Genomic DNA, 12683 nt, shown 5'->3' with positions numbered 1-12683 from the left:
AATTATAGGCCTGTCAGTTTGACATCATTGGTGGGTAAATTAATGGAAAGTATTCTTAGAGATGGTATATATAATTATCTGGATAGACAGGCTCTGATTAGGAACAGTCAGCATGGATTTGTGCATGGAACGTCATGTTTGACAAATCTTATTGAATTTTTTGAAGAGGTTACGAGGAAAGTTGATGAGGGTAAAGCAGTGGATGTTGTCTATATGGACTTCAGTAAGGCCTTTGACAAGGTTCCGCGCGGAAGGTTAGTTAGGAAGATTCAATCGTTAGGTTTTAATATTGAAGTAGTAAAATGGATTCAACAGTGGCTGGATGGGAGATGCCACAGAGAAGTGGTGGATAACTGTTTGTCAGGTTGGAGGCCGATGACTAGTGGTGTGCCTCAAGGATCTGTACTGGGTCCAATGTTGTTTGTCATATACATTAATGATCTGGATAATGGGGTGGTAAATTGGATTAGTAAGTATGCAGATGATACTAAGATAGGTGGCGTTGTGGATAATGAAGTAGGTTTACAAAGCTTGCAGAGAGATTTTGGCCAGTTAGAAGAGTGGGCTGAAAGATGGCAGATGAAGTTTAATGCTGATAAGTGTGAGGTGCTACATTTTGGTAGAAATAATCCAAATAGGAAATACACGGTAAATGGTAGGGCACTGAAGAATGCAGTAGAACAGAGTGATCTAGGAATAATGGTGCATAGTTCCCTGAAGGTGGAATCTCATGTGGATAGGGTGGTGAAGAAAGCTTTTGGTATTCTGGCCTTTATAAATCAGAGCATAGAGTATAGGAGTTGGGATGTAATGTTAAAGTTGTACAAGGCATTGGTAAGGCCGAATTTGAAGTATTGTGTACAGTTCCGGTCACTGAATTATAGGAAAGATATCAACAAAATAGAGAGAGTACAGAGAAGATTTACTAAAACGTTACCTGGGTTTCAGCACCTAAGTTACAGGGGAAGGTTGAACAAGTTAGGTCTTTATTCTTTGGAGCGTAGAAGGTTGAGGAGGGACTTGATAGAGGTATTTAAAATTATGAGGGGGATAGATAGAGTTGACGTGGATGGGCTTTTTCCATTGAGAGTAGGGGAAATTCAAACAAGAGACCATGAGTTGAGAGGGGGCAAAAGTTTAAGGGTAACACAAGGGGGAATTTCTTTACTCAGAGGGTGGTAGCTGTGTGGAACAAGCTTCCAGTAGAAGTGGTAGAGGCAGGTTCAGTATTGTAATTTAAAGTAAAATTGGATAGGTATATGGACAGGAAAGGAATGGAGAGTTATGGGTTGAGTGCAAGTCAGTGGGACTAGGTGAGAGTAAGTGTTCGGCGTGGACTAGAAGGGCCGAGATGGCCTGTTTCCATGCTGTAGTTGTTATATGGTTATATAGCAGTGGAAATTGAACACAGGTCGCTGGCAACTGTAATATCATTCCTCAATAATGTGCTGCCCTTTTGATAGAGAGAAATAATATTGCAATGTACAAACTTGGAGAAACATTAGTATGGATAAAGATTAAAAGGTAGGAAATAGGATGGCAATAAATTAGTTATTTTCAGTGTTGTTATTGGAGTGTGACAGGGGTCACTTCTGTACCTCAGGGATTCCCGTATCATATTCATGATAAATGAAAGCAGGGCTTTAAATATTCAAATCTGAATATGTTACAAACCTAGCAAAAATAGTGACACGTGAGAAGGATGCAAACAGTTAAAAATGAAAGAGATAGGGAATGATGTGAAGAGTATATTAGTATATAGAACACTACAGCATAGAAAACAAGCCATTTGGCCCTTCTAGTCTGTGCTGAAACTTTATTCCCATTGACCTGCACCCAGTCCATGACCCTCCAGATCTCTCCCATGTATCTATCCAATTTATTCTCAAAACATAAGAGTGAGCCTGCATTTACCACGTCAGATGGCAGCTTGTTCCACACTCCCACCACTGAGTGAAGAAGTTCCCCCTAATGTTCCTCCTGAACCTTTCCCCTTTCACCCTAAAACCACATCCTCTTGTATTTATCTCTCCTAATCTAAGTGAAAAGAGCTTACTCGCATTTACTTTGTCTATACCCCTATAATTTTGTAAACCTCTTTCAAATCCCCCCTCATTCTTCTATGCTCCAAGGAATAAAGTCCTAACTTGTTCAATCTTTCTCTGTAACTCAACTCCTGAAGACCCGGCAACATCCTAGTAAATCTTCTCTACACTCTTTCAATCTTACTGATATCCTTCTTATAGTTAAGTGACCAGAACTGTACACAATACTCCAAATTTAGCCTCACCAATTTCTTATACAACCTCACCATAACATCCCAACTCCTATGCCTCCTATGCTCAATACTTTGATTCATGAATGCCAGGATGCCAAAAGCCTTCTTTACAACTCTGTCTACCTGTAACGCCACTTTCAGGGAATTATGTATCTGAACTCCCAGATCCCTTTGTTCCTCTGCACTCCTCAGTGCCCTACCATTTACTGTGTATGTCCTACCTTGATTTGTCCTTCCAAAATGCAACACCTCACACTTGTCTGCATTAAATTCCATCTGCCATTTTCTGGCCCATTTTTGCAGTTTATCCAGATCCCTCTGCAAGCTTTGAAAGCTTTCCTCGCTGTCCACAACACCTCCAATCTTAGTGTCATCAGCAAACTTGCTGATCCAATTTACCACAAAATCATCTAGCTCATTGATATAGACAACAAACAACAATGGTCCCAGCACAGATCCCTTAGGCCCACCACTAGTCACAGGCCTCCAGTCTGAGAAGCAATCATCCACTACCACTCTCTGTCTTCTCCCACACAGCCAATTTCAAATCCAGTTTACAACCTCTCCATGGATACCTAGTGTCTCAATCTTCTGAACTAACCTCCCATGTGGGACCTTGTCAAAGGCCTTACTAAATCCTTTCCTTCATCTACTTTCTTGGTAGTCTCCTCAAAAAACTCTACAAGATTCATTAAACACAGTCTACCACGCACAAAGCCGTGCTGACTATCCTTAATCAGCCCTTGGCTGTCCAAATACTTGTATATTCAATCTCTCAGAACACCTTCCAATAATTTACCTACTACTGATGTCAGGCTCACCAGCCTGTAATTACCTGGTTTACTTTTGGAGCCTTTTTTAAACAATGGAACAACATAAGCTACCCTCCGATCCTCCGGCACTGCACCCGTGACTAAGGACACTTAAAATATTTCTGCCAGGGCCCCTGCAATTTCTATGTTAGTTTCTCTCAAGGTCAAAGGAAATATCATGTCAGGTCCGGGGGATTTATCTGCCTTTATTCACTGTAAGGCAGCAAGCACCTCCTCCTCTTTAATCTCTATGCGTTCCATGACACTACTGCTTGTTTCTCTTCCTTCCATACATGCTATACCAGTTTCCTGAGTAAATGCTGATGCAAAAGAAACTGTTTAAGATCTCCCCCATCTCATGAGGCTCCACACATAGACGACCACTCTGATCTTCTAGAGGACCAATTTTGTCCCTTACTATCCTTTTACCCTTAATATACTTGTAGAAACCCTTTGGGTTTGCTTTCATGTTATCTGCCAAGGCAACCTCATGTCTTCTTTTTGCCTTCTTGATTTCCTTCTTTAGTATTTTCTTACATTTTCTATAACCTTCAAGTGCCTCATTTGTTCTTTGTTGCCTCTACCTGCCATACACCTCCCTGTTTTTCTTAACCAGATTGCCAATATCCCTTGAAAACTAAGGTTCCTTATGCCTGTAAACTTTGCCTTTAATCCCGGCAGGAACATGCAAACTCTTTTTTTTTTGTGTGTGCCATACTCTGCCAGAGCCTTGGAGACCACTTGTTTTTTCAAGTGGTTGTCTTGGAGGAAAGATTCCGTGAGTGGTCCCCCACGTCCTTTACACAGCACTTTTTTTAAAAAACGAGGCCGAGTTGCGAGCTCGGCACTTAACCCGGCACAGATAGAAAGCATGTCCGGGAACAGGCCGACTGGATTCGAACTCGGGAACCTTCGCTCCGGAGTCCAGCGCTGATGTCACTGCACCACCAGCCGGTAAACTCTGCAAACTCTCCATGTTTTGCCTTTGAGGGTCTTCCACTTACTGAACACATCCTTGCGAGAAAACAATTTATCCCAATCTACTCTTCCTAGATCCTTTCTCATTTCCACAAAATTGGCCCTTCTCCAATTTAGAACCTCAACTCGAGGACCAGACCTATCCTTATCCATAATTAACTTGAAACTAATGACATTATGGACACTGGACCAAAAATGTTCGCCTACACTTATTTCTGTCACCTGACCTGTCTGGTTCCCTAATAGGAGATCAAGTATTGCATCCTCTCTCGTAGGTACCTCTGTGTATTGAATTAGAAAACTTTCCTGAGCACATTTGACAAACTCCAAGCCATCTAGCCCTTTCACAGTGTGGGAGACCCAGTCAATATGTGGCTACTATTACAACTTTCTGTTTCTTACATCGGTCTGCTATCTCTCTACAGATTTGCTCCTCCAATTCTCTCTGACCATTGGGCGGTCTATAATATAACCCTGTTAGTGTGGTCACACTTTCCCCGTTCCTCAGCTCATCCATATGGCTTCTGTAGACAAACCCTCCAGGCTGTCCTGTCTACACACAGCTGTGATACTTTCCCTGACTAGTAATGCCACTCCTCCCCCTTAATCACATCTGAAACAATAGAACCCCGGACCATTAAACTGCCAGTCCTGCCCCTCCTGCAACCAACTCTCACTCATAGCAATAATGTCGTAATCCCACGTGCCAATCCACGCCCTAAACTCATCTGCCTTACCTACAATACTTCTTGCATTGAAATAAATGCACCCAAGAACATTTCTATCATGTACAAACCTTTGATTTCTGTCTGTACATGCAGTCCTCGCATGACCTTTATCCTCCTCCACCTCACTATCTGCTCTAACACTCTGGTTCCCCTCCCCCTGCAAATCTAGTTTAAACTCCCTGGAGCAACACTAGCAAATTTACCCACAAGGATGTTAGAACCCTCCAGTTCAAGTGCAAACATTCCTACCTTCGCTGGAACAAAGCCCCATTGTCCAGAAACATGAAGCCCTCCCTCCTGCACCATCTCCTTAGCCATGTATTTAGCTGCATTATCTTCCTATTTCTAGCCTCACTAGCACATGGCATGGGTAGCAATCCTGAGTTTGCAACCCTGGAGGTCCTGTCCTTCAACTTTGTACCTAACTTTCTAAACTCTCTTTGTAGGACCTCCTCCTTCCTATCCACCTCATTGGTCCCTACATGGAACACGACATCTGGCTGCTCACCCTCCCTCCTGAGAAAACCCAGAATTTGATCCGCGATATCGCGGACCCTGGCACTAGGGAGGCAACAGACCATCTGGGATTCTTGGTCTCTCCCACAGAGCCTCTTATCTGTCCCCCTAACTATCGAATCCCCTATCACTACTGCTTTCCTCTTCCCCCCCCCCCCTTCCCTTCTGAGCTGAGGATCCAGTCTTGATGCCAGAGACGCTACCACAACAACTTGTCCCTGGTAGGTTGTCCCCACCAACAGTATCCAAAACAGTATACTTACTGTTGATGGGAATGGCCACAGGGGTGCTCTGCTCTTTCTGGCTATTCCACTTCCCTCTCCTGACAGTCACCCAGCTACCTGCCTCCTGACTTTTAGGGGTGACCGTCTCCCTGAAACTCCTGTCTATTTCTGCCTCTGTCTCGCGAATGATCCGAAGTTCATCCAGCTCCAGCTCCCTAACTTGGTTTGTCATGAGCTGCAGCTGGATGCACCTTTTACAGGTGTAGTCATCAGGGACAATGGTCCTGTCCCTGACTTCCCACATATTGCATACAGAGCACTCGACTGCCCTAACTACTGCCTCCATTACCTACTCTTAAGTTAAATAAATTAATTAAAGGAACCTACCCAATCTTACCTCACTGGGAACAAGCTTGTCCTCAGCCTCTGCTCGCCAAAGCCTGTCAAGTCAAAGCTCCGATCCTACCCTGAGCCACTCACACACCGGCCGCTCCACTTCAGTTACCCCTTCTTTTATTTGTCCCTGACAATTATCTCGAGTACTCACTCCCTCTAATCAACATTCTGTTTAACCCATCAGTTGCCCTCCACACTCCCTTTTAAAGCACACTCACCTCAGCTCCTCAGCTGCTTCCCAGCACTCAGCGCTCACCCGAGCCTCTTGCTCCCTCTCCTGCTGTGACTGTCCCACAATCACACTGTCTCGTGTCCCCGCTCCGTGTTCTTTTTAAAGCACGCTCACCTCAGCTGCTTCCCAGCACTCAGCGCTCACCCGAGCCTCTTGCTCCCTCTCCTGCTGTGACTGTCCCACAATCACACTGTCTCGTGTCCCCGCTCCGTGCTCTTTTTAAAGCACACTCACCTCAGCTCCTCAGCTGCTTCCCAGCACTCAGCGCTCAGCCGAGCCCCTTGCTCCTCCTCCTGCTGTGACTGTCCCACAATCACACTGTCTCGTGTCCCCGCTCCGTGCTCTTTTTAAAGCACACTCACCTCAGCTGCTTCCCAGCACTCAGCGCTCACCCGAGCTTCTTGCTCCCTCTCCTGCTGTGACTGTCCCACAATCACTCTGTCTCGTGTCCCCGCTCCGTGCTCTTTTTAAAGCACACTTACCTCAGCTCCTCAGCTGCTTCCCAGCACTCAGCGCTCAGCCGAGCCCCTTGCTCCTCCTCCTGCTGTGATGGTCCCACGATCACACTGTATTAATATGTATTTTGATGAAGGCAAGAAACATAGATATTATAAATAATGAAGAAACATCAGTGTAGAGAGGGTCATAAGATGCAGAAAATAAATATGTAAGTTCACCAAGCAATTAGGTTGGAAAATGCTGTTTTGACCTTTATTACGAGAGGACTGGAGGAGAGAAGCATCTTTTTGAGATTTGAAACAGCATAGATTGCCACAGAACTTCTTATCTGTGCCCCTAACTATCGAATCCCCTATCACTACTGCTCTCCTCTTTCCCCTCCTTCCTTTTTGAGCTGAGGGTCGAGTCGCGATGCCAGAGATGCGACCACTACAACTTGTCCCTGGTAGGTTAACCCCACCAACAGTATCCAAAACGGTATACTTATTGTGGATGGGAACTGCCACAGGGATGCTTTGCTCTTTCTATCTACTCCCCTTCCCTCTCCTGACAGTCACCCAGTTACCTGCCTCCAGACTTTTAGGGGTGACTGTCTCCCTGAAACTCCTGTTTATTTCTGCCTCTGCCTCACGAATGATCCGAAGTTCATTCAGCTTCAGCTCCATAAGATGCAGAAAATAAATATTTAAGTTCACCAAACAATTAGGTTGGAAAATAGTGTTTTGACCTTTATTACGAGAGGACTGGAGGTGAGAAGCATCTTTTTGAGATTCGTAACAGCATAGATTCATTAGATTGCTTCTGGGATGAGAGAACAATGGCCACTTTCGCTGGAGTATAGAAGAATGAACGGTGTTCTCATTAATACTGAAAAGATTATGAATGGTGTTGACAGGGTAGATGCTGAGTCCCTGTTTACACAATCTGAAAAATTGACTAGCGGTCTCATGAGACAATATCTTGTCTCAGCCATTTAGAACAGAGACGAGGAGATGAGGGTTGGATATTTTTGAAAACTTCTCTCAGAGAATGTTAAAAGTTCTGACTGCGCATATTTAAAACATTAATCAATACATTTTTAGATAATTGGGTTACAAGGGAGGTTATAGGGACTTGGCAGAGAGGTTGATGAGACCACCATCTGAATGAATGGTGGAGCAGAGTGGAGATCCATCAAGCCTTACCTCTGCCTCTACTTTGTGTGTTCTGTTCTTCCATCCAACAGATCATGAGGTAGAGAGAAAGAACTTGCATTCTCATCATTTTTTTATATCCCCCCAAGTATACTGTGTAGCTACTGCAGCATTCAACTGAATATGGAGCTACAGTAGCTCTTACCGATTTGCCAACTGGCCGGCTTAAAATGGAAACATCCACCAACTGAGAAATAAAAGACTCTGCAATTTGTTTTCCTCTAAGTTTATGGGACAAGGCATTCTGTGGAGCTCCTAACCCTCAAATAGTATATAGGCCTCTTCACTTGAACAATCATGTGCATCCACAATGGAATATTCCCTGAAAATGACAACTCCCTCCGTATCCCACTTGGCAAATCACATTCAAATACACACGAAGGGGGTCAAACAACAGAGCTTGATCATAGAATCCTTGAGGCAGAGTAAAGATAATTCAAGCTAGACTTGCCAGCACAAAGGATAACTAAATCTGTGCCAATTATTGGACAGATCATTCCACAGTTATGAAGTACATATATGAAAAGTGAATAAATACACATTTATATACATTAGGAAAATGTATTTTATGTATTTGCATACTGCTTCTTTCTAGTGATAGAGTTGGCACCATATAAATTCTGAGGAATTCTGGAATCACTTCATCCTTAATTAAATACAATTAACCATCAACATTGTTTTCCTTCCAATGGGGTTGTTTATAATTAATTTGCCAGTGTATCCTGTCATTGAGACTGAAAATATTTGCCCTCTCATAGCCTGGTGTGAAGCAGACAGGACAATTAATGAAGTATGAAGCAAATCCATAAAAGAAAATCATGAATGAAAAGTGTTATTTGGCACTGTTGTCCTGGACAGAGAACTCAGTTAGTGAAAAATTCCACTGTGCAGCATTGAATACAGATCAGTAGGTCAGTACCTTAACTTGTCAAATCAAAGTTTGAGAGAAGAATAGTGAAGATATTAATACTGATTTTGCTCCACTGTCCTGCCTCTGAAACTAAATCCTGCCGAAGGGTCTTGGCCTGAAACATTGACTGTACTTTTTCCATAGATGCTGCCTGGCCTGCCTGCCCGGACTCATCCAGCATTTTGTGTGGGTTCTTTGTAATATATTGCATTTTGATTGAAGGTTGGTTGTTCTGGTGCACAAAATTAGGATGTGTTATGAGAAAAGATATTAACACACGGTCTCCCAACAACTTCTTTGCCATTGACCATATTTCACAATGCACTTTTGCAGGCTGTTCTCTGGAGATACAAATTTTCACAACTGAAAGGTTCTTCAGATGATGGCAAGAGCAAGATTAAATTTTTATTCCAGAGCCTCGACACTAAGCAAATTGAAGCAAAGGTAATGTAGTCTGAGTATGGATAGACAAATTCATGTTTACAATATATAAAAGTAATTATGGTACATTTGCATTTTTTACGGGACTGGAACAAATCCATGAATTTGAAAGTGAGAATAATTCTTCTCTTCACTCAACAGATTAATTTAAGAGGTTAACATAAGAGGTGAGTCAATAAACTCTCCCAAGGGAGCATTCACCTGAAGAACACGTTATTCAATTAGTTATTTAGTCCTTTTGCAGAGAAGTGATTACTGTGCCTGGAGAATAGGCCATTGAGTTCCCCAAGGACAACGCAACACAGATTTCCCCCATGCATTGTTAATCTAAAATCTGTTCACACTGACTTCCAGAAAACAGACTGCTGACATGTGATATAAAGTGAAGAAAGTAGGTGTGGTAAGCATGGGAAATGTATTGGAAAAGGCACATCATTTAATGCATAGCTTTTGACCCATGTGTACATGGAAAACAGCTTTCAGTTTGGGATTTGACCAAGAAAGAAGAATAGATGTGAAATTCCATTAAACTTTGTTTGTGATAAGAACTGACCCTGCATATCTTTACTGGACCGAGCTGATCTTATCCTAAGGGAAGTAGTAGTTAAACTCCAAAGCTAATTCATACCATTCTTAACTACAACCAGGTAGACAAAGAAACCTTTACAACAATAATGCTTAAAAATGTTAATTATACCTCTTTTTTTAGATTAAGAGATTGCTCAATTGGGAATTCTGTTTGGGATCTCAATGGGTGAGCAATATGTGGGGGAAGGACATATTCAATTTCAATGTGTGGTGGAGTTTCAAGTGAATGGCGAATGAGGGGAACTGAGGTGGGGAAATTTGAAAGCTGAACCCGAAAGAGAAATCACTGACTTTGCCAACCATGCTGGAGACAAACAGTTGATTGACATCTTTTATAAACCTAACAATTCTCGTGGCTATCTAGACTCTACCTCTTCTAACCTTTTCTCCTGTAAAAATGCTATTTCCTTTTTTTCAGTTCCTTCATCCATGCCACATGAGGCTTCCCTTCCAGGATATGAAAGATGTCCTCCTTCAGAAAAGACAGGGTTTCCCTTCCTCCACCATTGGTACTGCACTCACTAGCATCTCCTCCGTTCCCAGGACATCCATACTCACCCCATCTTCCCTCCAGCTTAACAGTGATAGAGTTGCCCTTGTCCTCACCTACCACCCCATGAGCTTCCCTCATCTAGCCTCCAACCTGATGGCATGAATATACAGTAGATCTCTCCTTCTGGAAAAAAAATTCCTACCCCTTTCCTCCTCTTCTCACTTGCCTGTCACCTCCCCCTGGTGCCCCTGTTCCTTCACTTTCTCCTGTGGTCATTCTCCTCTTCTATTAGATGCCTTCCTCTCCAGCCCTTTACCTTTCCCATTCCCATCACCTTCTAGCTATTCTTCTTCCCCTCCCACCACTTTTTATTCTGGCATCTTCCCCCTTCCTTTCCAGTCCTGAAGAAGGGTCTCAACCCAAAACATCAACTATTTGTTCATTTCCATGGATACTGTCTGACTAGCTGAATTCCTTCAGCATCTTGTGTGTGCTGCTTTGGATTTCCAGCATCTGCAGAATTTCTCGTGTTTGCAAACAGATCCACTGGAGTCGTGCAGAAGAAGGGGATGGATTACGTTAAGTGGACAGTGGCAATGATTGTAATATACAGTATAAAGGATGAAATAGGCAGTATTTGACAAGGTGGGGATTTGAGGACAAAAGCTCAATTTAAGGTCTGTGCCAAGCCTCACTGACCTACTATGCCCTACAGCCTCAAATTTAAAGTCTAAATCTAATAATGAATTCATACCCTCGGTCCCAATCCCTCCCATGTTCTGGAATTCATGCGTATGGTCGAATGTCAAATTGAACTTGAACTTTATAGATCTCTCATTGATTTCTTTTAATCATTCTAAAGGCACACCTCAAAGCCCAACTCTCGCCAAGCTATTAGTCACCGTCTAATATCTCTGCTCAGAAACTCTAGGATCGTTAGCAGTGCTAGTAGCTGAATCCTAGACTTGATTTTAACTGCCTACCTATCCAGTTTCTGACTGGGATATAGAGTTTAAATTAATCATTTCTATTTCTACTTTTAGTTGTTTTGGCTCTGTGCTACATTTGAATAATTATAAATCCTTTCTGTATTTTTTTTGAAGCAGGAGCTGGAATTTTCCAACCTTTTTGCTGTACTGCATTGCATACATTCCTTCCTCGCTGCCAAAGTTGCTTGCATGGACCCTCTCTATGTTGGAAGTCAGTCAGTTGCTGGGAAGAGCAAGTACAATAACTGATGGACACCCGTCTTTCCATCCAATTTGGAAGAGTCACTACTGTTGAAGATAAATATTTAACACTCTTCAGCCATGTGAGATTTTAAATAAGGCTCCAGTTCAAGAGAAAGTTTGCCAGTTACAATTGCTCTCCTATTCCCCAAGTTGTAAACTATTACTGAATAAGATGAACTGAAATTGCCAGAAGCTGCAGCCGCTAAATGAATTGAACTGAAATCTCAAGGGAATTACAAATATGATGGTTTTTCCCACTTTATTACTGAACTCAATCTTCCTCACAGATTGTCACAGCATACTTCTTGAATGGTGGGAGTCATTGAAGCAATCTACGTACACAGGTTTCTTATTGGACATATTCTGCATAAGCAACTCTGCAACTAAACGTACTTCTGTAGTTCCAAAGATGGAAAATTTTATCAATTTACAAGAAGTTTAATGTAATAGATGAGGTTTATGCAAGATATTAATGACAGGAATATGATAAATGGAAATTAAGGATTCAAATGAGGAAAAGTGGATCATTTTTATGTAAAATAATTTTTGTAGTGAAAATGCACTTATTTTTACAATACGCCCTGAGTGTTTTCTGTTACCATGTTAAGTCTCTGAAATATTGAAATCTGAATTTGTGATCAACATAATCAGAGTTTAATCAATGTTGTAGATAAAATAACGATAATTTAATCTTCTGTGAACCATTGTCAAAAGCTGCTAAGATCTAGCTAACATTTCTCTATCATGACCAGCATTACCTAAACTATAGACTAATTTGTTCATTAAGAAATATACCTGTTCCACTGCATATTTAACTGTACATTTTGAAGTACGAACATTCTGATAAAAACAGCTAGTGAAATTTTAACAAAATGTGAGCTTGTTTTTTAAACTCGTAATAAGTAAGGATTAAAAGAACCACGCAAGCCTTGCAAGTGAATGTAATGAAATAATTTGAAGAGGAAATTGCATGAACTAATTCATTTTTGTTGAATAACAAAACAAATCTCTTTTGCAGAAGAATGCCACAGATTTTGTGTGTGTGTGTTGTGTGTGAGTGAGAGAGAGAGAGAGAGAGAGACAGACATGTTTGTAATGTTGAGACCATGGTGGTGGCAGTATAAACACAACGTAATGAAATTCCAGGATATAAGAGGATATTATGCTTTTTTGCACATGATCTGTTTATCCTTTAAGTATTTT

At 42.0% G+C, this 12683-nt stretch overlaps 1 protein-coding gene across 6 annotated transcripts in view; it reads left to right on the top strand.

Moving 5' to 3' along the window:
• Positions 1-12376, top strand: part of sntg1 (syntrophin, gamma 1) — a 435268-nt gene extending 422892 nt beyond the window's left edge. For all 6 annotated transcript variants that reach the window (XM_073042629.1, XM_073042607.1, XM_073042638.1 and 3 more), the window contains 2 exons: positions 9060-9170; positions 11352-12376. In XM_073042629.1, coding sequence (XP_072898730.1) covers positions 9060-9170; positions 11352-11486 — 246 coding nt within the window. In that variant the 3' untranslated portion in view covers positions 11487-12376. The remainder of the gene's footprint in view (positions 1-9059; positions 9171-11351) is intronic.
• Positions 12377-12683: the final 307 nt, after the last annotated feature.

The sequence above is a fragment of the Hemitrygon akajei genome, chromosome 1, assembly GCF_048418815.1.
Source record: "Hemitrygon akajei chromosome 1, sHemAka1.3, whole genome shotgun sequence".
Classification (NCBI taxonomy): domain Eukaryota; kingdom Metazoa; phylum Chordata; class Chondrichthyes; order Myliobatiformes; family Dasyatidae; genus Hemitrygon; species Hemitrygon akajei.
This window is presented reverse-complemented; position numbering and strand designations above follow the sequence as displayed.